Source organism: Halichoeres trimaculatus, unplaced genomic scaffold (genome assembly GCF_033239565.1).
Source record: "Halichoeres trimaculatus isolate MK-OKI-2021-1 unplaced genomic scaffold, fHalTri1.1 fHalTri1_scaffold_5, whole genome shotgun sequence".
Lineage (NCBI taxonomy): Eukaryota > Metazoa > Chordata > Actinopteri > Labriformes > Labridae > Halichoeres > Halichoeres trimaculatus.
Genome location: NW_027437183.1, coordinates 23,068,669 through 23,091,907, shown reverse-complemented (window position 1 = coordinate 23,091,907; position 23,239 = coordinate 23,068,669). Strand labels below are relative to the sequence as shown.

Here is a 23,239-nt window from a genome sequence, read left to right as displayed (position 1 = left end):
TATATGTACCATATATATTTTTTGAAATGCATTGGAATATATTTTTGATATATTATGATATACATGAAATAATATATTGAGGGCACATATACAATATATTATATATTCATGAATTATATTGCAATATATTGCAAAATATACAAATGATTGCCACTTTCTATATATTGCAATATATTGGAAAATATAAATACTAAAACTCATATATGGGAATATATTACCTAATATATGACATGATATTTTCCAATATGCTGCAGTATATTTTTCTTTCGTACGGGTCATGATCTTTATATCTTCTGAATTGCCAAGATATATTTAAAAAAAATCAGCCCCCCTGCACAGTGTGACCATTAGAGCATCCATCCATTCAGACTGAAGTCTTTTTTGCAACCAGGCTTTAAACATGTTTGTTTTGTGGTAAAATTCAACTTTTGGGTCAGTTACACATTTATTTCTCACAGCAGGTTTGCTGCTTGGTCAGGTGCTGCTGTAAAGTGTCTTGGGGTACCATTTCTCTTGATGGATTCATTCATTGATTACAATCTTGTGGACGTGTGTGTGACGATTTTCATACACCTCATATTTTGATTCTATTTTGTATTTTGTTGAAAACCTAAAGAAGCTTTCGGAAAATGTTATAAGTTGCTGCAACACAGAGGAAATATTGGGTCCTAAAATACTACCCTAAGTGGAACATGTAGTAATTTTCCAACTGGGAATGCCAAAGAAGTAGAGGATTTTCAAATAAAAAAATAATAATCACAGATCTCTGAACAGTCAATTATTAGTGCTTTGCAGATAAGGCGCTTTTAGGAATGACAAGGAAATGGTAATGTGGGATCAACTCTTCATGATTACTTAAGAATAGATTTAATTATTTTTTGTTATTGAACTAAAATTTTGATTAACAGTACGCCACATTATTGTCTAATTTTCATGTGAGGCAAAACAATTTTGATCAAAAGAGCCAAAGAATTTGCACATTGATTTCTTTAACATACAGCTAACCTGCTGGGGCTAGGTTGAATGAAAATGAGTAGGGATGTTACTGTCCATGTGGGGACTATTAAAGACCAATTAAACAACTGAATCAGTGAGATTAAAGAAATAAATTGTGATACTCTCTAAAAACAGCAGAGGGCGCAGTCTAGCATTGATCTCGATTGTATAAGTCAATCGAGCAGCAACCTCTAGTCTTGAAATATGAAGCCTATGCAGAAGTGTTATGTACTGCAGTTCCTCAAGATCCTGTTTGAGGGTGGCTGCAGAAAACCACAAACACAACAAACCGAAAAAGTGATTTTACAGTAAAAACAAAAACGTTAACAGCCTGCTTCAGCTTGGGTCTGAGTCGCTTATTTCTCTATCAGCGCATACTGTACTGTAGTGAAAGTTTGTAACTTGTTATTTTCAAAGTTATTAAACTTATGACTTATGCCCATATTTGGGCATGGCTGACTTGACTGACAGGTGGGCGCCCTGTAGCTGTCTGCAAAGAGGTGAAAGGACCGCCTCTTTGCCTCACCCAAACTGGAACGGAGATAGGTTGAGTTTAGCATTACAAATATGGACTAGGGCTGAACAATTAATCAAATTTAAACCGATATCGCAATGTTATAGAGTGCAAAGTTCAAATCCCAAAGGCTGTGATAAGAAAAATAAAAATAAAGTGCATTTACTTTAGTTTGTGTTTTGTTACTGAAGAGAGATAAGTATGATTTTAGTATAATTAATTTTTATATTTATTTTCACGCAGTGTTTCTTTTTCATTTTATAAAGAAAGTGCATTCCACATGTTGACATATTTTAGTGGCTGAGCTACAGATTTGGTCTTATTTACATTTCTGCACTTTATTTTGTGTGAGATTCATGGACGAGTGAATTCATATTATTCTTTTTTATATTATTGTTCATATAAGACCCGTTTTTCTGCAGTTCTTTGTCCCGTTCTAAGATTTTATTTAAAGTAATTAATCTTAATTTTATTACATGTCTACAAGGCTTGAAGTTAAATCAATCAGCTAATATTCTACTGTGTTTGTAATAGTTAAATCAAGATATATTAATTGTATCAACTCATGCTTCAGTTCTTATATCATCATAACATGTAGGCCTGGCCTACGGGAAAGAATTGTTTGTATGTTGACAGTCTCATTTGTTGTGTTGGTCATACTATACAATGGTTTATTGCTTGTGCTCAGTGAATAATGTGGAAGATAAACATCCCCCCCAAAAATTGCATGCTGAATCGCAATCGCGATATTGGTCCAAAATAAGCGCAATTAGATTATTTTCCAAAATCGTTCAGTCCTAATATGGACCCAGTGACAATGGGAGTCAAAAGTCCTTTTAGAAACAATTGGTTGACTTCATAAGCCCTGCTTCCACCAAGTGGTCTGGTATGGATCAGTAGATTCAACACAGTTTGGGTTGGGTTGGTAAAGCCTGGTCTTGTTTGCGTTTCCACAGTGCCCTTCTTGGTAGGGGGTGTGTAAGCCAATGCTTGTCAGCTACGCAATAGCATGACACTATAGCAACGTGATACGTGCACCTGGTGCACCAACGAAGCGGCACAGTAAACAAACAGCATCGATAGGAGACATCCAGCAATTCATCCTCTTTGTGGTTTTAATGTGGCTTTTTGTTGCAAAGCGCAATCAAGCTCAGAGAAGGCCGTGTGCTGCCAGGAGAAATGCAGCAGCCGCTGCTGAACAGTAAGTGACGATTCTTTCAACCAATCAAAGGACTGCAGTGTTGTAGCTCCACCTTCTGGGGACGGATCAGCATGTCTGGCACCCCAACAGAAAGGTGCCAAAAAGTGGGACGGTACAGGTCGGCAACATGGGGGCCTGTTCCGGTATTAGTCAATAGACAAAATGCATACCGTACAAGGACGAACCGATCTGAACCACTTAGTGGAAACAGGGCTATAAGGACAATATCAATATTTTACACAGTCTGGGGTTGCAGACGATGTTTGGAGTGTTAGAAATGATGGAGATATATCATTCAGTCAAAAAACAGGCCAACACTGATGCGTGTAAGTTTAAGCCGGCCTTCTGTTGAACTTGTCTTAAAGCCTGATTTCTCTGTTACCCTTTGTTGAGGTTGAGTTCATTTTAAGTTGATGTTGACTAAAAACCACAAAGTCAAACAGGGACATCCGTTCCTGAGCTATTACACCACAGCATGAAAACCTTTTCATAGGAAACACATGGGAGGGAAAAATACTCTGAGAACATTACATTTGACAATAAAAGGCGTCTGACTCATTGAGACGAACAGCGTGCAGTAAATGAGTTTGCTGAGACAGGCTTTTATAACCGCTGTCAGACAACGTCAGGTCTTATCAGAGGAAACGTCTGGCTACATAACAGCACAGTGTCATCACTCCAGACCGCAGCAGTCAGCACTGATCAGCAGTAAAGTGGTGTGAGAGAGGTCGGGGGGCATCCCCCCCTGCAGAGAGAGGAAGATTAGATAATAGATTTACAAACACAACTTCTCTTTAAATATGTTCAACTTTCCCAAGGAGTTCTTGTGAAGCCCAGACCTTCTCCCTGCTGAATCACAAGTGTAATCACATCTCCTCTGCGTTCCAAAATTAATGGAGACAGCCATTCATTTTAGTATTAATAGCTCATCTTAATAGCTCAATTATTTTTACTGCCACATTTGTAGATGTACACTTTCCCTAAATTTGATTGTTGAATCCACAGAGAGGAACAGAGGATATTCAGGTCGCCCACTTGAGCTTGTCGAGGCTAAAAGTCAGGAACTGGAATAAAATCAGGGTCACGTCCTCATTTTAAGTTGCTCAAAGCTTAGAGCTTAAACACGAGTATGACAGACTTTATCGAGGCTTATAGAGGTGTGAAACGTGCACTGAGGGTCAAAGCCTGCGGAAAAGCTAATTTCAAGTCCACTTTTTCAGAAGTCGACTTGTGGTGAAGAAGAGAGAACAGAAAGCTGCTGAAACATGAGTACTAAATGTCATGGTAAGCTGTACATCTGATGTGTCACGTACTGAAAGGTAGTTTACAGGGTAACGTCGGTTCAAGCATGATGACTTCATGCTCTCTAGGCTCTAATAGCTGCAGGCAGCATCCATAATTTATATTAAACTATGTTGAATAAATCATTTGTGGTTTTATGGGAGGGCTTAATTACTCGAGAGCAGATGAGGGTCAACTTTGATATTCAATTTTTGTTGCATTCAAAGGAGGAGGGATTACTGAGGCTTGGAGTAATGAACCATCCACGACACAGTCTGCTTTAAGACCTGCCTTGAGGAGCTCAGCTTGACACTGATGTTGGCCCTGGTCTGAGGGACAGACAGACCATGGATCTGAAGAGTACTGGAGATGATGTTTCAATACTAGCTGAGCAGTAAAACTATTGTTACTAGTGAAGTAGAATATGCTGTCAGTGAGGTTTTTGTCTCTAAAGTGTTAGTGAGGAAGACTACACTGAAATTGTATTTTGAGCCATTAATGGAATTAAATTTTGTTGTCAAGCTCCTCAAGTGTAACTGCACATGAAAGACAGCTGGCTCATTTCATCAACTCAACTGTTGGGTTATGAAATGTTTAACCCCAACCCAGATTTGGGTTATTTCTGTGTAACTCAAGCGCCAAGTTAAAACCCCTCAACCCAACATACATCCGTTCACTCAGCACCTGGGTTGTTTGTGACAGATGTGCTCCACCAACCTGACACTGTGCCAGGCTCTATGCGCCCAGCACTCACGAATGCCAGCACCTTTTTGATTCAGTATTGAATGTTCAATACTATATTCGCTGTAACCAAACTTCAAATAACTGCTCCCTTACATTTTAAGACAATGATGTTAGCAAAGTAATTTTGGTTGTGATGACATTCTGTGATCGTGAGTGAGGAGGAAATGGACATGAGGCCCTGCTGAACACCACGATATTACTCAGGGATCTCAGGTTGTCTGTGCCATGTTCTTACTATCTGTGCACCACAGCACGAACTGGTTGTCTGTGTTCCACAGCACAGACTGTCTGTGCTCCATGGCTTTCTGAAGTATGTTAAAAAAAAGTTTAATTGGACTAACCTTATTTTTTTACACATGCATTGCTTAATTTTGCCAATGTCAGGTGCTCTAGATTTTGCAAAATAATTATTTTTAGGGGGTTGTTTTTGTTGTTGTAATCTCAAAAATGGCTGCCATATTCAGTAAAACATATCCATCTTTTCTTTTATGGTATTTTTCTTTCTCATTGCAAATACTTCATCACATCATTTATTAAAGCTTGATAAACTTAAGGGTTTTTTGTCTTCACTTCAGCAGGATTATTATTTTTGCTAATAGCATCACAGAGCATATCACATTATTTTGGTTGTTTGATGAAGAGAGCTCCAAAACAGCTGTTCCAGCTGGGTCTGGTTTGTTTTCTGGAACATCTCAGATAAACTCTGGGATATTGAAGTGTCTCACTTTAAACATTTAATATGGGTTTATTAGATTTGGAAATCTTTGTATTCTGATTTTAGTTTCATTTTACATCCCAACTTGGGGTTGGATTCCTTGTTTTTACTGAAAAATTACTCATGTAGAATACCCTGCCACAGTTTGGAGTTCATACGTATTATTGGAGTAGACCATATCACAAAAATAGTTTGAGGATCTATAGAATGATTGAAGTAGACAATGCTGCAGTAGTCAGCAATCTAAAGTACTACTGATGGACACCATGGTGCTGTAGTGGTTTGAGCATTCAAAGCATCATGACCACTGACCTGATGTGTGGTATCTGGTCACTCAAAATCCACGATAGGTGATGTGAGCACATGCAGGCCACAGGACCAGATATGACACCCACCTTTCCAGCCAGTAAGAGGTGAGTCGAAGGTAAAAGCTCCTGAATCACTTTAAAGTTCCCTCTCTATTTAGATGTTTGACCTTCAGGGTGCAGAGTGATAAACTGGCCAGGTCTGGCATTAGAGGGGAGCTTTCTAGTGGTTTTATGAAGGAGAGGAAGTCTGCCTGTGCTCGTACACATATCCCACTCCTACACCTGGGCGTTCAAGTATGATTTGTGATTTCACACCTTGTTTGAAGGCCAACCATGATTCATGAAGCTTGTGTAAAGTGGAAATCTTGAACCTCAAAATGCGACTGAGATATTTCGCTAGTTGACTTTGAAAACGAACCCAAAAGCTGGTCACATGTAATGTTTTCCTAAAGCAGCTAATTTTAACATATAATCTGCAGTTCACGGTGAACGGGTTTCAACTATTTGCATCCAGGCAACACTCCAATATCTCACACTTTGAAAAGCTGGTGACAGAGTTATTGTCTCAGTTATTATTTTCAGACACTGACTGTCCACCTGCTGTGTCCCGTCTGCTGCGCTGTTAACTGTCATGACAGCAGCTGAGATTTAAGACGGAGCAAAGAGGCAAGAAAAACTAGCCAATGATGACCGCAGGCTGTGGGGGAGAAAAACTGTGCTTCCTACGTTTTTTTGGATGTTTCTTTTTTTTGTTAGCTCTTAATTATCTGTTGAGGAGACCAATGTCAGTGAAGTGTCTTATTTTGGTGGGGTTGTTGTGAAGGTAATCGTCTCATTTGTGAGAGTTCTCATCCATTGACATCACATCAGATTATCTTCATTTTTGACCATGGGTAAAGTTGCCTACATTTTCTATTTCTACAAATTTCTGTTGAGTTTTTGGAATAACTTAACTCAAAGCATCAGTGCATGTTTGCAGCTTCCCACTGAACAATTTATCATTTTCTTCAGACTTTGATTTAAAGAAGTTAATACTCAGCCACACACAACATACATCAACGTAAGAGACATTGTCACGGTGCCTTTCATTCTCTCTCTTATTGACAAACCTCTCTCTGACTGGCTCCATCCCTATAAAGGACAGAACAGAGCAGAAGCAATCACCACTAAGTCTGGTGAAAATTCACCTTGAGGCGCCAGAGTTATAAATCCTTGGAGAGTTTGTGAGCGCTCATTAATAATGAAATGTCAGAAAAAGTGATGGTGTGTGTGCTGCTCCTTCGAGGAGCAACAGTCAGGGTCGTAGGGGTCCCCGACAGGAGCACCTGGCAAATATTATTCACCTCACAGGCTCAGCGGGATGTTTCTCAAACTGACCAGCCACAGGACCTGGACTCTCACCAGGAACATTGATTTAGAGGCACTTACAGGTGACGCAGAGAGAGGAGGAGGAGGAGGAGGAGGAGGGGACAAAGACAGAAGCTCACATTAATATTCTGCAGAGTGCCCAGGCTGGAAACCAAACAAACTAAGTGATTGTTTTTAGTGTGGGGGGGTTAGACTGAGAGTGAGGGTATGTGAAGCTGTTATATGCATACATGTGCTCGGTTAAAGCCTTGACGCAGTTATTCATCCTCTCATTTCCACCAGATTGTCCAAACAATGACGTCCAATGCAGAATGCAGGCAGCTCAAAACAAGATTGTCCACGCTGTGACATGATTTGAGCAGGATGCTGCTGAAACACTTATGTTGGATGACGGTCGTCGAATTATTCCAAAAATAATCACATTTGAGGTTCAAAAATCAGCCAATGTCTGTTTTTTTCTTAATCAAGTAATTAAAGCAAAATAAAAGATTTAAGATTTGTATATGAGTCAACTTATCCTTTCAGTGGCAACAAATGTTCAACAACAAGTCTAACTCTAAGTTAGCATCTACATGAAGGGTGGTGCTTCTGGCTAAAGGCTAACAGCAGTAAGCTAGTGCAGTTACAAAGAGACTACTAAACTCCTTTATGCTCTTTAAAGGAATTAACCATGCTTAGGTTGACAAGACGTGTTTTCAGGTGAGAGGAAAAACCCCTGAGTCATTCAACATATTCAATGATGCACTGAAAGCAAACTGGAAATACCCTCAGCTCTTAGTGTACATGATGAATCAGCATTATGTTCATCTAGGTGTGAGCATGCTAACGCTAACATAAACACCCCGTACATAGCACAGATGAGGTTTAACAGCTTTATTCTATTTTTATATACAGCTTTTAACAAATTTATTCAACTACCAGTCATAAAGAGGAGGAAACCACCCAGTACCACAAAGTGCTTTAACTTTGACATCCTGTTTTTTAAGGGAGTTTCACTTTTCAAACAGGAGTGAGGAGTTTCAAACGGGTTTTGTTCCATCCAAATTTGAGCCAGAAAACTGGAAATCTCTGTGTTGTCACAAATTACTCAAACATAACATAAAACCACTTAAACTCATTTTCTGCTCAGGAACAAAATAAATTATTTGCCAATCAAAAACAATAATGTGCTTTTTTGTGGAACAGTATATTTGAGAACTCACGCATAACAATAATTATATTTTACCAATGAGTATATAATTTTGATTAAAGAGCTCACACATCCTGGTGGATTAACTCAACACAAACATCTATATGTTTGTAAAAATGTGGAATGATAAAAGACATGTAGCTGAGAGCTCATCATCACTACATGTTTTTAAAAGGAAACTGTGTTTACATTCAATTCACGAAGCTTAGTTTTACTTTGTTTTTTTCCTATGTTTTGAAATGCTATTCTAATTTTGTCATCTCTTTTATGGTCTCTATTTTTTTTAAATCTGTTTATGTTTGTTTTAATGTTGAGTATTTTTATTTCTATTTGTTCCTTCACGTATGGTTGAACACATGTATGCATGTATTACTCTGTGTTGTTACTGAACTCGTGACTGCTCTCTCTTTCTTTTTTTAATAGAAAGATGAGGTCTTTTGCATAAGCCTAATGGCTTCTTGACCTTTCCTGACACATTTCGTTGTTTTTCTTATAATAATAATAATAATAATAATAATAATAATAACAATAATAATTAATAATAATAATAATAATAATAATAATAATAATAATAATAATAATAATAATAATAATAATAATATTTCCAGTTTGATCATATAGTGCAAAATCTAAATCTAATCTAATAATCTAAAAAAAAGACAATTGTGAATTCAGGGCAGTAGTAGGTGGTGGTCTAATAAATTTGTTAAGCACTGTATGCGTTATTTTGAAAAAAGAAGAAATGGTAGCAAAGTCATTTACTGTTTTGAAGTAAAAACACTACAGGCTCTAACTTGTCTCTGGAGGAGTCATCATTTGTTACAATTTGCCCCAAACTGTGGCTTGAAGTAGATTTCCACATCAGCTACATCTAAAAACGATCATACAGTAAAGACTTTTGGATACATGTTGTATAGTAGTTGAGCTTTTAATGTCATAAAGTTAAGTCATATAATGTTTTTATGTTACCATGCAATGAAGCAGTTTGTATTGAGCCTAACCCCTAACTTTCCCCCCTCTATTTTCAGTGATCCAATATATTGATTTAAAAGTGTCTGTGCAGGTGATTAAGTGCTTACAGAGCAACAATAAATAAAGTACTGCACTCTTTTTAATTCAAAGGGAACGTGGTGTACCTGCTTGAACGATTGAAACCACGTGCTGCAAAACATGTCATCCAATTAATCACATCCTTTGATGGAGTTCAGTTTGCTCTATTTGTGAACAATTCGGTCTATACATGAATCTGTGCGATCAAAACCTTCAGCCACATTTTCCAAACCAGCCTCTAACGTTTCCTATAAAGTCAGCAGAATAAGCAGCGGTCTTTATTCCACCTGAGTTGATCAGAGATCGTCCATGTGATAGGGGCTTATGACATTAAAGATGCTTTGAGGAGGATCTGTTTTAATTAGACAGCAGTGGCACCTTTGGCCTGGAGTCTCAAACAAACTAGAAAGGAGACTTTTACTGTCACTTTTCCTGTAGCCAAGCAACTCTCTGACTTAAAACCTAAAATCATAAAGAATTGGTTCAACATGTAAACTTAGTAAAAAACCTCCTTATGTGTGTTTCTTGTGCGTATCTTCATTTCAAACTGGCTGGTGTGAAATAAATAAAGCTAAATTTTTAACGAAAAGTGAAGTCTCAATATGTGAAATGCCATTTGCAATCAAAAGATATTGAGCTGCATTCAGTGATAAAGTGGCTGAAACTGTGAGTAAAGGGCTCACAGCAGAGTTGGGATCCCTGCCTGTGCGTTCACACTTTGTGAAGATCTTTTTTTTTTGCCATTACAGTGCCTCAGTGTGGAACAATGACTACGTCTTACCACTAAGATGCTTTCAAAGAGCCACCCCAGTTTTGGGATTTAGCGATTTGTCATGCTGCAACTGCGCCAAAGTGGGCTAAGAGTGCTTTTTTTGTAAAGTGAGTGAAAATGCTGAGACGAAAAAACAAAAAGTCCTACACTGTGTTTCTGTGTTTTCACCGAGACGGATGAAGGCAGCTTTGAGTTTGTGGCTCGGTGTGATCGCTGGCAGACGGAGTTGCTTTAGTGCAGCTCTGTTCTCCGATGAACGAGGCTTTCTGTAAACGTTAGACCACACACTCCAGTAGATCAAAGACACCCCATTTGCTACAGCAAGTACACTCTGTCTCTTCTCACTACCTAACATCTGCTTGGTAAACTGAAAAACTCTTTTGCTTTTAAACAATATAAGGTCTCTTCATTTTTAAACAGCTCTACTTGTCCCTGTTTATAACATTTCTGCTCAGAACAAATGTTCTTCACTTACCATCACACATTAGTGGGAGAAAAAAGAAATGATACATAACATTTCAATCAACATTTCAAGAGATGTGTCAGTGAATCTATCGAACAAGGAGAACAATCCACCCAGACACTTAAAAGAGGATGTTTCACTCTCATCCCGGCTGCAGCAGCAGGCTGATGGGCCCAGGCAGACTGCAATCTGACTGACCTCTGAGACGGCCCGATAAGCAGGCACAGGAGAGAGCAGCTTTAAAGTCAAATCACTGATAAAAGAGTTTGATATCCACTTAGAAGTTAAAAGTGTTGACTGACTGGATTAGAAGTTAAAAGGAGATGTGGAGAGCAGCTCTGCTACCAATGCCAGAGGCTGCACTGACTCTTCATCGCTGTAAAACGTGAAGGATGTAGACCGAGCTGACCAGAGCGCTACGATGCTGGAACAAGACCACACTTCAGAGGGCAAATAAACCTGACTGAATGTTTAAATGAAGCACTGATGAAATAAAATGTTCATTAAAAGCAAAACATTTAAATTACATAAGTTAATTTAGAGTCATTTCTCAAAAAGGCTTCACCTTTGCTATTTTCAGCTTCTTAGACACAATTATCTTCCACTACTCTTGTTCGTCTACTCTCTCTGTTTGACTGTTGTTAAGACTAAATAAGTTTATCAGTGGCAGCTACCTTAAGTCTGTGATTCGATGCGAACAAGACTCAAGCAGTCAATTTTTTTTTATGTGTTATTTTGCTGCTTTTAACTTGATATTTCACCAGTTTGTGGAGTCAGGGTGTTGAAGTGTGCTTCACATCCGTTAAAGATATGAAATGTGCTTAGTTTTTAATTTCAGTCGGTAAAAAAAAATCCATAGACTGCAGAAAACATGGTGGTAGCCTCAGTGACATCATCGGTTTCTGAAGGGGAGTTTCGAAACCGAATGACAGTCGTCATGTGGGGAAAATCTGACTCAACCTGAGTTATGTTGACGTAGCTAGAGGCACAGAGGTGGAGCTGTGGTGGGAATTTAGCCTCCTGGCTCACAAATATTACTTGCTGTCATGTCATGCACACCTCATTTATGAAAAACTCACCCTACCTAATATCTTCAAAACAAAAGAGTCAAAACAAACTTTACCTCCTATAGAGGGACTACTTGTTTATCAATAACGGTGGATCCACATATTTTGACTGCAGAAGCACTGCGAAGTACAATGGTTTATCAAACCACATAAGGAAGTTTATCACCAAAAAATGCATTTTTAACTTAATATCATCACTTAGACAGATGAACGGCTCCCAGCTTTGTGAAAAAGCAGTGAGTGGATGGAATTGATCAGCAGTGACAGATATTCAATAGATAGATGTTTTTAGTGGAGAAATACAGCATGTACCCCAGAGAAGAGATTAAACACACAACTGTCACTTGATGGTCATGACTGTATTATCCAAGAACACTTATCATACTGTGTGACATACCAGGATGTTAACATGTGTCTGTAAATCAGAATAATGAAATGAAAAAGAGCACAGACCTCTGAGAATGAGACCCGGTTTATGACTAAGGAGCCAAAACAATATGCCCAGAGAACTGCACCAAATATATATCAGAATACTAATAGTATACTAATTTTATGTTTATCATAAAATCTGTTTCTGTTAATCATGATTTATGTTCACTTATAATCAACTCTTTGTATTGAGTCCATGTTTGGTCATAACCTCGGCTGGAAACCAACTTTTTCATAAAATAAGCAAACTAAAATCTGTATTTAGAACATTGGCGGTTAATATTGCTTATTTCCAGTCAAACCTGGTTAACTGAGGTTGGATAAAGAAGACACATTTAATAATAAAGCAGTAGATGTCACTGGTGTTTCAGTGCAAAGTGCGACCCTGTCAACTGGTGACTCTCAGATGTTAATCACTGATAAGTTTGGCTGAGAGCCAACAGTTAGCACAGTCACTCTTTGCTACAAAACACCGGTAGCTCTATAACAGCCAGAACTGGTTAGACGCTGACTTCATGGTGTAGTGTCATTTCTGACAACTAACCACAGAACAGACAGGTTGAATTTAGTGTTTTAAGAAATGATAACTCGCCTGAGTGAAAGTAGCTAAACGCTGCTTCTGCGGTCAAAATGCATGCGCACTGGATAAATTAGCTATTCCAAAACTTTTTTTTAGTACCAGCCTGTGAACATGTTCATTTCTGCTGTTAAAGGGACATTTCAACATGGTTGTTAATGAGGTTTCCTGGCTTTTGCAGCCAGCCTCAAGTGGCCACTTATGAAGCTGCAGTCTTCAGCAGTTAAACATTGCCTTCATTCATCAACACTGGAAGCTGCTGCTAGGTCAGAGCACAGTAATGACTTTTGAAGCTTATGAAAGACCCTGTGTTTATTCTATCTGGTAAACAATTTAATCAGATAAAGAGCCAAATATGCCGTAATGAATTTTTAATCAAAATAAGTACACCTTGCATGAGAGGCTTCACAGCAGCAAGACCCAAGCGAAATTAATGAATTCATGCGAGAGTGAAAGAGCAGGGGAATCTGTCCAGCTGAGGGTCTTTTCAGTGTTATTACCCCCCATCCCTCCCCACGCACACACACCCTGTGTGTCACTTTCCATCAGGAAAATACTCCACCTCTCCCTCTGTTCCTCTTCACTCCTCACCTCTGTCAGCTCGCCCCCTCCCTCCTTCCTTCTCCACAGCACCACTCCAATCCCTTTCCTGCCGACATCCACATGGAACTGAGCCAGCTGGTTCGGGCTATAATGGACCCCTGTGTACAGTGACACTCTCGCTTTGGCTAAGCACCATTTTGATTTTGCTAATGACTAATTACACTGATTACAAAAGCTTGAAGAGGGGGGGGACGTGCTTATTATCTGCAGAGCATCATATGCAGCATGTCTGGTACTTGTTTGGATTGATAATTCCTATAATTACATTGTCTAAGTCATATAAAAACACATACAGTGTGTCGGCCAACATCCCTGTGTTTGCACTCAAGACCGCACAAAAAGTGAAAGTAGCCATCTTGACGTCAGTCTCCAAGAGGAACCTCCTCCCTTTACAGCCCCAGCGATGCTTTATCCTCCACTGAATCAGGTTTTTTATTTTATCTGATCTTATTTTTTACTTTATGTCTACATCTTTGTCTTTGGAAGGAGGTGGAACGACTTGTTTTTATTCATTCAAACTACTTTTTCCAACCTACAGAGGCCACTAGAAAGAAGCAGGTTAAGGCGCTTCCTTCCTTTTATAAACCAGAGGTCATGTTGTTTTTTTCACACAGTATGTGATGTATAGACTGGTTCAGTCCGCTTTCAGCCACATGCAGTACATTTACTATTAAAACACCTGAGTGGCCTGTGTTGTTTCTATTCCTCCTCCTTTTTTATCGTTTCTGGTCCGAATGTATGGTTCAGAGGCTCCGGGCTCCACTCTTTGCTCATTCTGCTTTCTTCTGACACATGTGGGACTTCACAGTCAGAGCTGATGCATACAGTACTTGACCTTTAGTACAAACATAGCCAAACTACTTTTTACAGCTTCCTCCCACAGACCACCAAACCAGCTCCCACACACATTTACTACATATGAAACAACATAAAAGGAAAGCAACCTAAAGCACTATCCTCTCCAGCAATCTGCAGCGCTGCATGCTCTGCAAGTTTACAAGCAGGTATCCAGACCACAACTGCAGCGACTGGTGTTTGTCAGCTTCACACAAAACAGCCATGAGAACGTGTTACTCTCTTCTTTCTCTCCTGACGTTTTTCACAGTAATTAGTCAGGGAGGGCCGTTAGCCGAGGGAAAGCAGCCAGAGGAGAGGAGGTTCTCACGCCCGTGGAACCAAAACAAACAAAGCCCCGCTCCGACAGCACAGCAGCCAACAGCTGCTGATAGGGGTTATCTCTGCAGTCACACGCAGGCCACTTTACAACAGCCAACCCAGCAACAGCAGTGACCAGGACAACAGCAGACACAAACAGAAACTCAGACAAAAATGTGATAAAAAAATCGACTTTGACTGTTCACCTGAATGGATTTTGTTTTGAATATGGAAATAGGCTTGAATAACAAAATATTTGTATTTCAGATCATAACAAAACCTCTTTCCTTTTGTGATGCCCTTTTTTATTTTTCTTTCTTTTTTTTTCACATTTATTTCGAACATGAATAATATCTAAAGAGAACAAAATCAAGACATAAACAAAAGTCAACTGAAAAAAACAGCAACAACAACCAAGAAGCCAAATAAATTTGTCATTTGCATGTTCAAAAAGAAGTGAGAGGAAGTCGAGTCTTATCTAGTCCCACTGCTTCACCTTACATGAGTAATCAATAATTGAATTTACACACTCCCACAAAATAATAACAATAATAAAACTAATCATTACATAACGAAAATACTATAAATATTATAGGAAAATGGTAGTAAATAGAAGACTCCATGAATAAAGTAAAGAAAAAAAAGAAACTGTATCACCTTTTCGTAACCATCATACAGTTAAATCCTTGTATCTTTGTACCATGTACCTTGTACCATGTTTTTATACATATATTTTTTTTACCTTCTCCATGTTTGGTCATTGTTTTACCTCATTCAGACAGTTTTAAAGTTTTACTCCATGATACACAAAAACTTTTCCTTGTGGTTCTCACTTTTACACTTTTTTTAACAAAACAATCCCCTTAAATTGTATTTTTCCTCCCTTGGACAAAACCTGACCTGAATATTTTCTGGAAGTTGATTAATTCTTGCTTCAAACATGATGTGTTCTGTCTGATATTCTATTTGACTGTTCATTTTAACATTTTTGACTGAAGGAAGAATGAATGAATGTGCGTGATCCTGATAACCTCCTCTGTCAATGAGCCTAACTGCTCTTTTTTGAAGTATGAATAAAGATAGTAGCGAGCTCTTGAAAGTATTACGCCAAACCTCAGCACAGTATGTTATATATGGTAAAACAAAGGGACTGTACAGAATGTAAAGTGATTTATTATCCAGAACCTATTTTGCCTTTTTTAATACTGTGATGGTTTTTGAGACTTTGAACAAGAAATGTTTTTGTGCAGTTTCCAATTAAGATTTTCCTGAAATGTTTCAATGATGGGTATTTTTCATGTTCTTTATCCTCTCATAAAGCATTGTCCATGAACTGTTATCATTTTAAATCTTCTTTAATCATTCTTTTTTACCCAAATATGAAGGGGTAGTAACAACTCAAACACAACACCTCATGAGCCCTGGTTCTTTTGAAGATAGCTTCTCCAGTGCACTGGATATTTGCTAACTTTGTCAATGTGCTGTTTTGGTAGTTGAAGTAAGCTTTTTTTGTTTAGTTACTTTAGTCAAAGGTCAATTTTAATCATTATTTATATATTTTTCATTTTTCTACAATAAAGGCTTCATGTTTTTTAATTTGAAGTTGTTTAGCCTAGCTTGGTAATGTTAGCATTAAGTTCCATGAGAAGGCACATTTTGTGCAAGAGCTGCTGCTAACCTGCCATTTCTTGTTCATTCACTTCTAGAAAGCAGCTCTATGTCTTTTCTGCTCCAGAATAACACATGGAGTAAGGGAGTAGACTAACGTAGGAGGCTGGACAAAACAACAGCTAACACCATTAGCTCCCCCAGTTAGCTAACCTCAGCGGCAGAGTTAACGCCTGCCTATGAAAACATAAATGTGCAAGACATGGTCAAAACAAGATCATTCATCATGTCGTCGCTGATTTATTGGTTCAACTTTAATAAAGAAAAAACATTCAATTAAGAGTGAGGACACATTGGATGTGACTTGAGGTGCCCTTGAGAGAAATAAATCAGGTGAGTTGAGCCTCATTCAGAGAATACAGTTTCATAAACTAGGTAATTAGTGTCTATTTCCTAGCTAAGTGTATGATTTTTCAGTGTAACATTTATGAATTAACATCAGGTTTGTTTCATTTAAAGTCAGCATTTGCTGTTCTATGTGCCACCTTTCTATTATGGGGAAAAAATGACAGGGGAAATGCTTGAAAGCCAGGCAGCAGAATCAAAAGCTGCAGTGTGAAATCCATCAGGCGGGCCACAAGTGTTGGTAAGTGATGGAGATGGCAGATAAGCCTGTGTGTTGTGCTGTGGGAGTGGGTGTAGTGAAAGGGGATCAGTCCTCAGCAGTGTTTAGAGGTTCAAAGGACCCTCTGGGGAGGAGAATGGATCGATCCACCTTGGGTGAGAGCCAATCCTCTCCCTGCATTCAGCCAGATAGTCATCCCCACTATATATAAGCCTCTGAGCCTTCAGTCGTACTGTATACATTCGGCACAGGAGGTCAGGATTTCAAAACAGACCAGGCTCTTCCCCAGCAGTAGTTTGTTGAGCTCCGTGCCCTGTGTTTTTGATTTCAAACTAAATACAGATGTGTTTATGTTACTCCCTACAAACAGGGGCCTGCTGCATCATCTGTGGTGCGTGTGTTGTCGTCATGATGCTGTGATTAAAGGGAGCCATGGAGATTAACTATGGCTGCTGTCTCATTAGTCAGGGTTACTCTACCCGTTTCCCACCCACAGGAGCCCCTCCCAAACCCACAGGAGAGCTCTCAGGGCACCCCGACGCAGCCTGCAGGGACAGGACACCAAGCCACAAGTAACACAGCTGGCAGGGTGCACCATCACACACACGTCAGCAAAGTTACACACACACACACACATACAGGGGACACAGAGCACTCACAGCGCTACACAGCTCTTGCCAAAATACAGCTTTAGTGGACGAGATCACTGGCGTCATGACAAAATGGGGTTTCCCCACAGGGACACTCCATAAGCCTGCAGCGAAGCAAGTGGCTGCGGGTGACCTGCTGAGCTACAAATAAAACAAACATCCGCTGTGAAAGAGATACATCAAACTCTGCATTTAAACAAGCTATTCAAGGCCCTTTGTGCAAACAACATCGCAACATTGTCACAGCCTGCAAGCTAGGCCTCATGGGAGCCCAGACCGATGGCTGTGGCATGACAGAGGTTAGCCCATGTTTGGCTGAAGGAGCAGAGTGTGCAAAGGAGGGGGGAAAAAAAACGGGGAATGGATGGGAGGCTGCAGACGACTGGGCTGCTGTTTGTCAGGCCCTGCTGTGACAGGTTTATCCCGGCCGAAGGGAAAGCTAACACAGCCAACAGCACAATGAGGACCGATAAACGTCAGGCCTGGCCTCTGGGCCGTGGTAATGGCTGACAAACGGTTTGGTGGCTCATCTTGTAGCCAATCAAGTCCAGACACATGTGTTGCTCTGTTTTATGTCCTATCAGAGCAGATAACAGCAACAGGGACAGCAGAAATCCACTTAGACAGATCCTAATACTACAAGACTTCCTGACTGTCATGCAGTCACAGCCAGAGTCAGAGTCAGCATTTCAAACGCAAGAGAAGCTAATATCAGAAAGAACAGAGGGCTTATTTAGAGGCTATGGGGATCCAGGCCCTCTTAAGACTATCTATAGTTTCACACCTGCTTTGGTACCTGTTTTTTCTGACTGTTATATATAAACAAGAACATGTACTGCTTGTCTGGTGTCTACACTTCTTTTCTTCATTTCTCATTTTTCAGACTACCTTAAAATCAGAAACTGATTCTGTAAATGGGTCTGCACATTCTGCGTAACAATGCCCACTATTGTTTCAGAAGTCATGAACTTAACACCAAATCAGTTCGCCGATCGGCTGCCATTATTCTCGAACATCACATTTATGAAGCTTTGTGTATGTTGAGTATGTATCATGTAACCAGATGAGGTCAATTTTCATTTGGAAAAAATACTCACTAACCTTAGGCTAACAGTTACGCTTTTAGCTTAAAATATGCACCTTTTCTATAGTGCAAAAAAGAATAACTAGCTTTCATCAAACTCCCAGCTAGAGGTGCTACTAGCGAGTAAGTGGCGTAATGCTAATGCTAGCAGTTATCTGACAGCTGCCAAGAAGTTGCTCAGTAAAGGTTTTATCTAGAAATATGGTCTATTTTCTTTAAAACAGATACTGTCGACTGTATTTTGAGATGTTATATCAACATAGTAGGGATGCATGATATTATCGGCACAATATCGGTATCGGCTGATAAAAGCTTAAAAACACGTTTATCGGTATCGGCAGATAGGAAAATTTAGCGATATGCACAGCCGATAAGGTGCTATTCAGTTAGGATTATTATTATTTTCCATCTGAAAAATAAGCTCCTTAAATAAAATGTAGCACTTCATTTATTTGCACTGCAGAGCTCTGTGTCTGTCACCAGGTTGTTACAGTTATCAAATGCAACTTGGTTATGTTTAAAAATGCATTGTATATTTAAAGTTCATGTGATCTAAAGAAATTATTTTTCTGTATTTCAATACTGAATGTCTTGAGTTTGAAAAAATAATACATTTCTTATTTATGGTAAAATCAAATGTTTTTTGTCTTGTTTTATGTGTGTTTCTTAAACAAATAAGACCGTCACAATAAGAGTAACAGACTTAGCTTTCTTTACAGTGAAAAAAACAAACAAACTTGTGATTATCGGTATTGGTATCGGTATCGGCCAAAAGGGGTTTCGATATATCGGCATATCGGATATCAGCAAAAATACAATATCGTGCATCCCTACAACAGAAATGCTGAACAGTTATGAATTTGTCATATACATTAGAGATCAGAGATCAATGGCCACTTTTTGAACCCAGTGAAAGATTAGAGTGAAAAAAAAACATTTTACACTATTTTTAATTTAATTTAAAGCCTATATTTACTTAAAAGGAGGAAAGCACACGGTTTCCCCAATACCACACACCACAGGGTTTATAGTTTGTACAAGTCTGTTACACCCATCTGTGTATGGGCTCCCATAAAAACGTCCACTTAAGAAAATAAACAACGATAACTTAGAACATCTGTGGGTATTTTTATAGTTTAAAAAGAAAAAAATGACAGTCTGAAAGTTTAGCCTCTAATTTGCATGATTTAACATTTATTTTTCAGAGAGAAACAGTTTAAAAGCATAGGTTGTTCATTCATTATAATGAAACCTTTTTAAAGTGATAAAAGGTGACATAACGCAGGTGCATGCACCGCCAGGTCACCTTCTGTGAATCCCATGTGTCTCTGTGTACCTCCTCAGTGATGTTACATAACACCTTCAGCTGAGAGACTCTGAAGGAGAACTTTCCATGCAAACATAACCTGTCTGTACAATAACAATGCAAAACCACTTAAAGAAAAAAACAAAACAAAACCACACCAAGACGCTTTTTCCCTTTTCTTTTTTTCTTCGACTCCATCAATGTGATGTGTAGCCGAGTCAGGTGTGAAGAATAAATCAGGCAGCTGAGATTTGTCCAAGGCTGCCTCTAACAGATGTCTGAAACCTCCCCCATATCTCTGCTTCAAACACTGGAACAGAAGGAAGGTGAACGTACACACACAGGCAAACACAGAGTGTGTGCTGAGGTTTGGTGGAGTACAGCGAAAACATCTGGTCATATTTAAAAAGGCAGCAGTCATCAGGGAGAATTACAATCAACCAGACACAGACTGCAGGGTGGGTTTTACTCTTGAGCAACATGTACCACTGCTGCGGTTATCATTACTGGGCAAAAAAAGTGTTTTTCATCCAACTTTACATGAGACGTCAGGTTAAAGAGGGGTTACGTGAACTCTACATGTGAACTTCTAAGCTTAAAGTCGGCACAGAGCTGAGGCTCCAGGTGACTGCAGCCAGGTTTGAGTTAAAGCGAATGAGTTTTTGAGTGTTTGGCAGACTAGCTGCATTTTTGGGTGCCATAATTTAATTTGTGCAGGATTGTTGGAACGCTTTCAGTATAGACTTTTTATCTGAAATACTGGTGAGGGTGGGAAGAACTTGAAAACAAATGGATCAGTAAATTAAAACTGGAGACACTTAATAATCATGGATATAAAACTGGTTTGTCAACTCACTCTCTGTGAATCATATTTATTTTGTTGAAAGTCAATCCCTTGAAAGAATTTACCTCTGTTAACATGTTGGAGCTGAAGTAATTCACTCATGAATGAAAATGATCAGGGATGTTACAATCCCTCAGGAGACTATGAAGAACCAATGAGATAAAAAATGAGTTGTGATTCTCTTTAAAAACAAAGGAGGGCGCTGTCTAGAATTATCTTCTTTTGTATGAGTCAATAAAGTGGGTCTAAAAGTGGCCAATAAATATGAAAAACTGCAAAAATTTAAGTGTACACTTGAGCTGGACGCAGAAAAAAAACAGACATAACACACACCAAGCCAAAAAAGGCAGTTTTTACAGCAAAAATAAACATGTTTACAGTCTCGTTCAAAATTTTTTTTAGGTCTGTGCACTTCCAGAGTTTCCTACGAAAAGACAACAGCTAGGCAGCCCACGAAGGTGTATTTACTGACCACCTTGGCATTTTTCTTCTTTTCTTCTAGTACTGGATTAACCCCTTCCCCTCCCTGTTCTTTTCTCTAGTCTTTTCTCTTAACCCCCCGTTCGTGAGTCATGAGCAGTTTCTCGAAACCTGTTCTGCAGGTAACAGGAAGAGTTACATAAGAGCATAGGCCTGTTTGGGTTGAACTGATACATCCAATATTATTTTCTTGCTTAATGTACTTTTTGATTATTATGTTTTTATTTTATTTTGTAACCCCCCCATGTCTTTTCAAAATAAAAGCATGAGTGTTATCAAAATAGCAAATAAAGTAAGGCCTGTTTGGGTTGTACTGATACATCCAATACTGTTTTTCTTGTTTAATTTACTTTTTGATTTTTTTTTTTCTTTTGTAACCCCCCCCCCCAATCCCCCATATCTTTTCAAAATAAAAGCATGACTTTTATAAAATTGGATATGAAGTAAGGCCTTACAAAAAAACCCAAAAAGCAGCACAATTTATATTTTTACACTGTAATCTCTTCATCAGAGCCTAAACATAAATGGGCAAATTTACTGCTTTAAATATTTAGTGAAAGCTGTATCATGAACAAAGCATTGTGAATCATATTGTATCCTAAAGTGGGTGTATTATTACATCCAGAACAAAAATGCTGGTCTGATGCTATCCTACAGGACTGTAAATACAAAACAAGGAACACTTTTCAAAGACCTTTCAGGCTTTTAATCCTAATGCTAATTATTCAATGCCTTATACGTCTTGTATGTCTTACACCCTGTGGAGTAAGTCAGCAGCAGGAATTACTGGCAAAAAAATAATCTTCCTACCAGTGATTTACAATGACTATCAAAACAATGATTGTTGTTTTTCTTATCCTTTAAAAGCAGGGGGATGATTCTTGGTTTCTCGGTAATGTGTGCAGCGTGTGTAGCTCTCACTCAGCTCCAGCTCTCATCTGCCTGGTGAACGCACAGCCTCTCCAACGTGGTGACATTTGGCAAGGTCATGGCATTCCAGCAGCCGCATAAATACACTCTTGGGTGAATAATTTACTGTCACAGTGTTGTCATCTGGCATGTTTGTGTCCTGTTTGTTGAAACACTTCTAAACTCAACCTGTGGCTTGTTTATATGAGTCCCAAAGCAGACGGGACACCCAGGACTCTGATTCATTCTGCTTAAAGTTACATAAGATTTGTGTAGCAACCACAAGTGACATGATCTGAAGGGAGGTCAGTAAAATACAATCTATTGATTTTTGTATAATAAACATTTCTTCAGGCAATCGTCTGCTTAATGTAAAGATAACTATTGTGTTTACATCAGCATCACAGAAACAGGGAGCTTCCTCTTACCTGTGTCCTGTCGGAACTGGTGCATGGACTGCAGGTCAATGACGTAAGGAGAGAGTTGTCCATCCACCTGCCCCAGGACTACAGTCCCCCGAGCATCCCCCTTCAATACGTTCTCAATATGGTGGCAGACAGCCGCACTGTAGGGCCTCCATCGCCCGTGTTCATTCAGCCACTCCCAGACCACCACCCGGGCCAGATTCTGAGGTGGGTACCCCAGCCCGTTGACGGGCACCAGCAGCCCTGTTCCTGGACGAGCCATCTCCTCTGCTGTGACTGAGCTTGTCCCCGGCTCAAACAGCACTGCAACCGTGTCAGTCAGCTGACACACTGGAGCATGTTGTTCAGCGCCAAATAGAGAGGGGGGGAAACAAAGCTTGAATCAGCAATTAAACAAGTTAGTCCTCAATTATCTCATGCTGCTTTCAGGAGAGCAGCTCAGCTCGAGCCATCGTCTGCAGGTACTATGACTGCTGGAGCTTGGATCAGCCAAAAAGCAGCCACGGTCCTCTGGAGTCTTGCCGTGTCTGAAGTGGCAGACGTTAATGATGAAGGTGATGATAAAATTTGCAGTTGTAGCAATCTCAGTGCTCCACATCCAAACACAGCAGATCAGCAGCAGGAAGACAGGCTCTCTGAGTAAAAGACAAGAAGCAGAAACATCCTGGTAAACAAATGCTGTGATTTCTCCCCTGAGTTATTTCTCATCAGACACATTATGTCTCAGAGGATGTGATGAAAACACAACCAGCTCTTTGCCAGAGTCCCATCAGTGGCCTGTACCTCCAGGCGATTCTGTTTACTTAAAGTGTTGTGACAAATATTGTACATGAGCCACCCTGAGCGGGGAAATAACTGTCATTGTCATTAGATTGG

The 23,239-nt window shown here is 39.4% G+C and overlaps 1 protein-coding gene across 3 annotated transcripts in view; it reads right to left on the bottom strand.

The window, feature by feature from the left end:
- The window catches only part of dtx1 (deltex 1, E3 ubiquitin ligase), a 72,821-nt gene that overhangs the window by 48,876 nt on the left and 706 nt on the right, over positions 1-23,239 (bottom strand). For all 3 annotated transcript variants that reach the window (XM_074669982.1, XM_074669980.1, XM_074669981.1), the window contains exon 2: positions 22,367-22,998. In XM_074669982.1, the coding sequence (XP_074526083.1) occupies positions 22,367-22,625 (259 nt within the window). In that variant the 5' untranslated portion in view covers positions 22,626-22,998. The remainder of the gene's footprint in view (positions 1-22,366; positions 22,999-23,239) is intronic.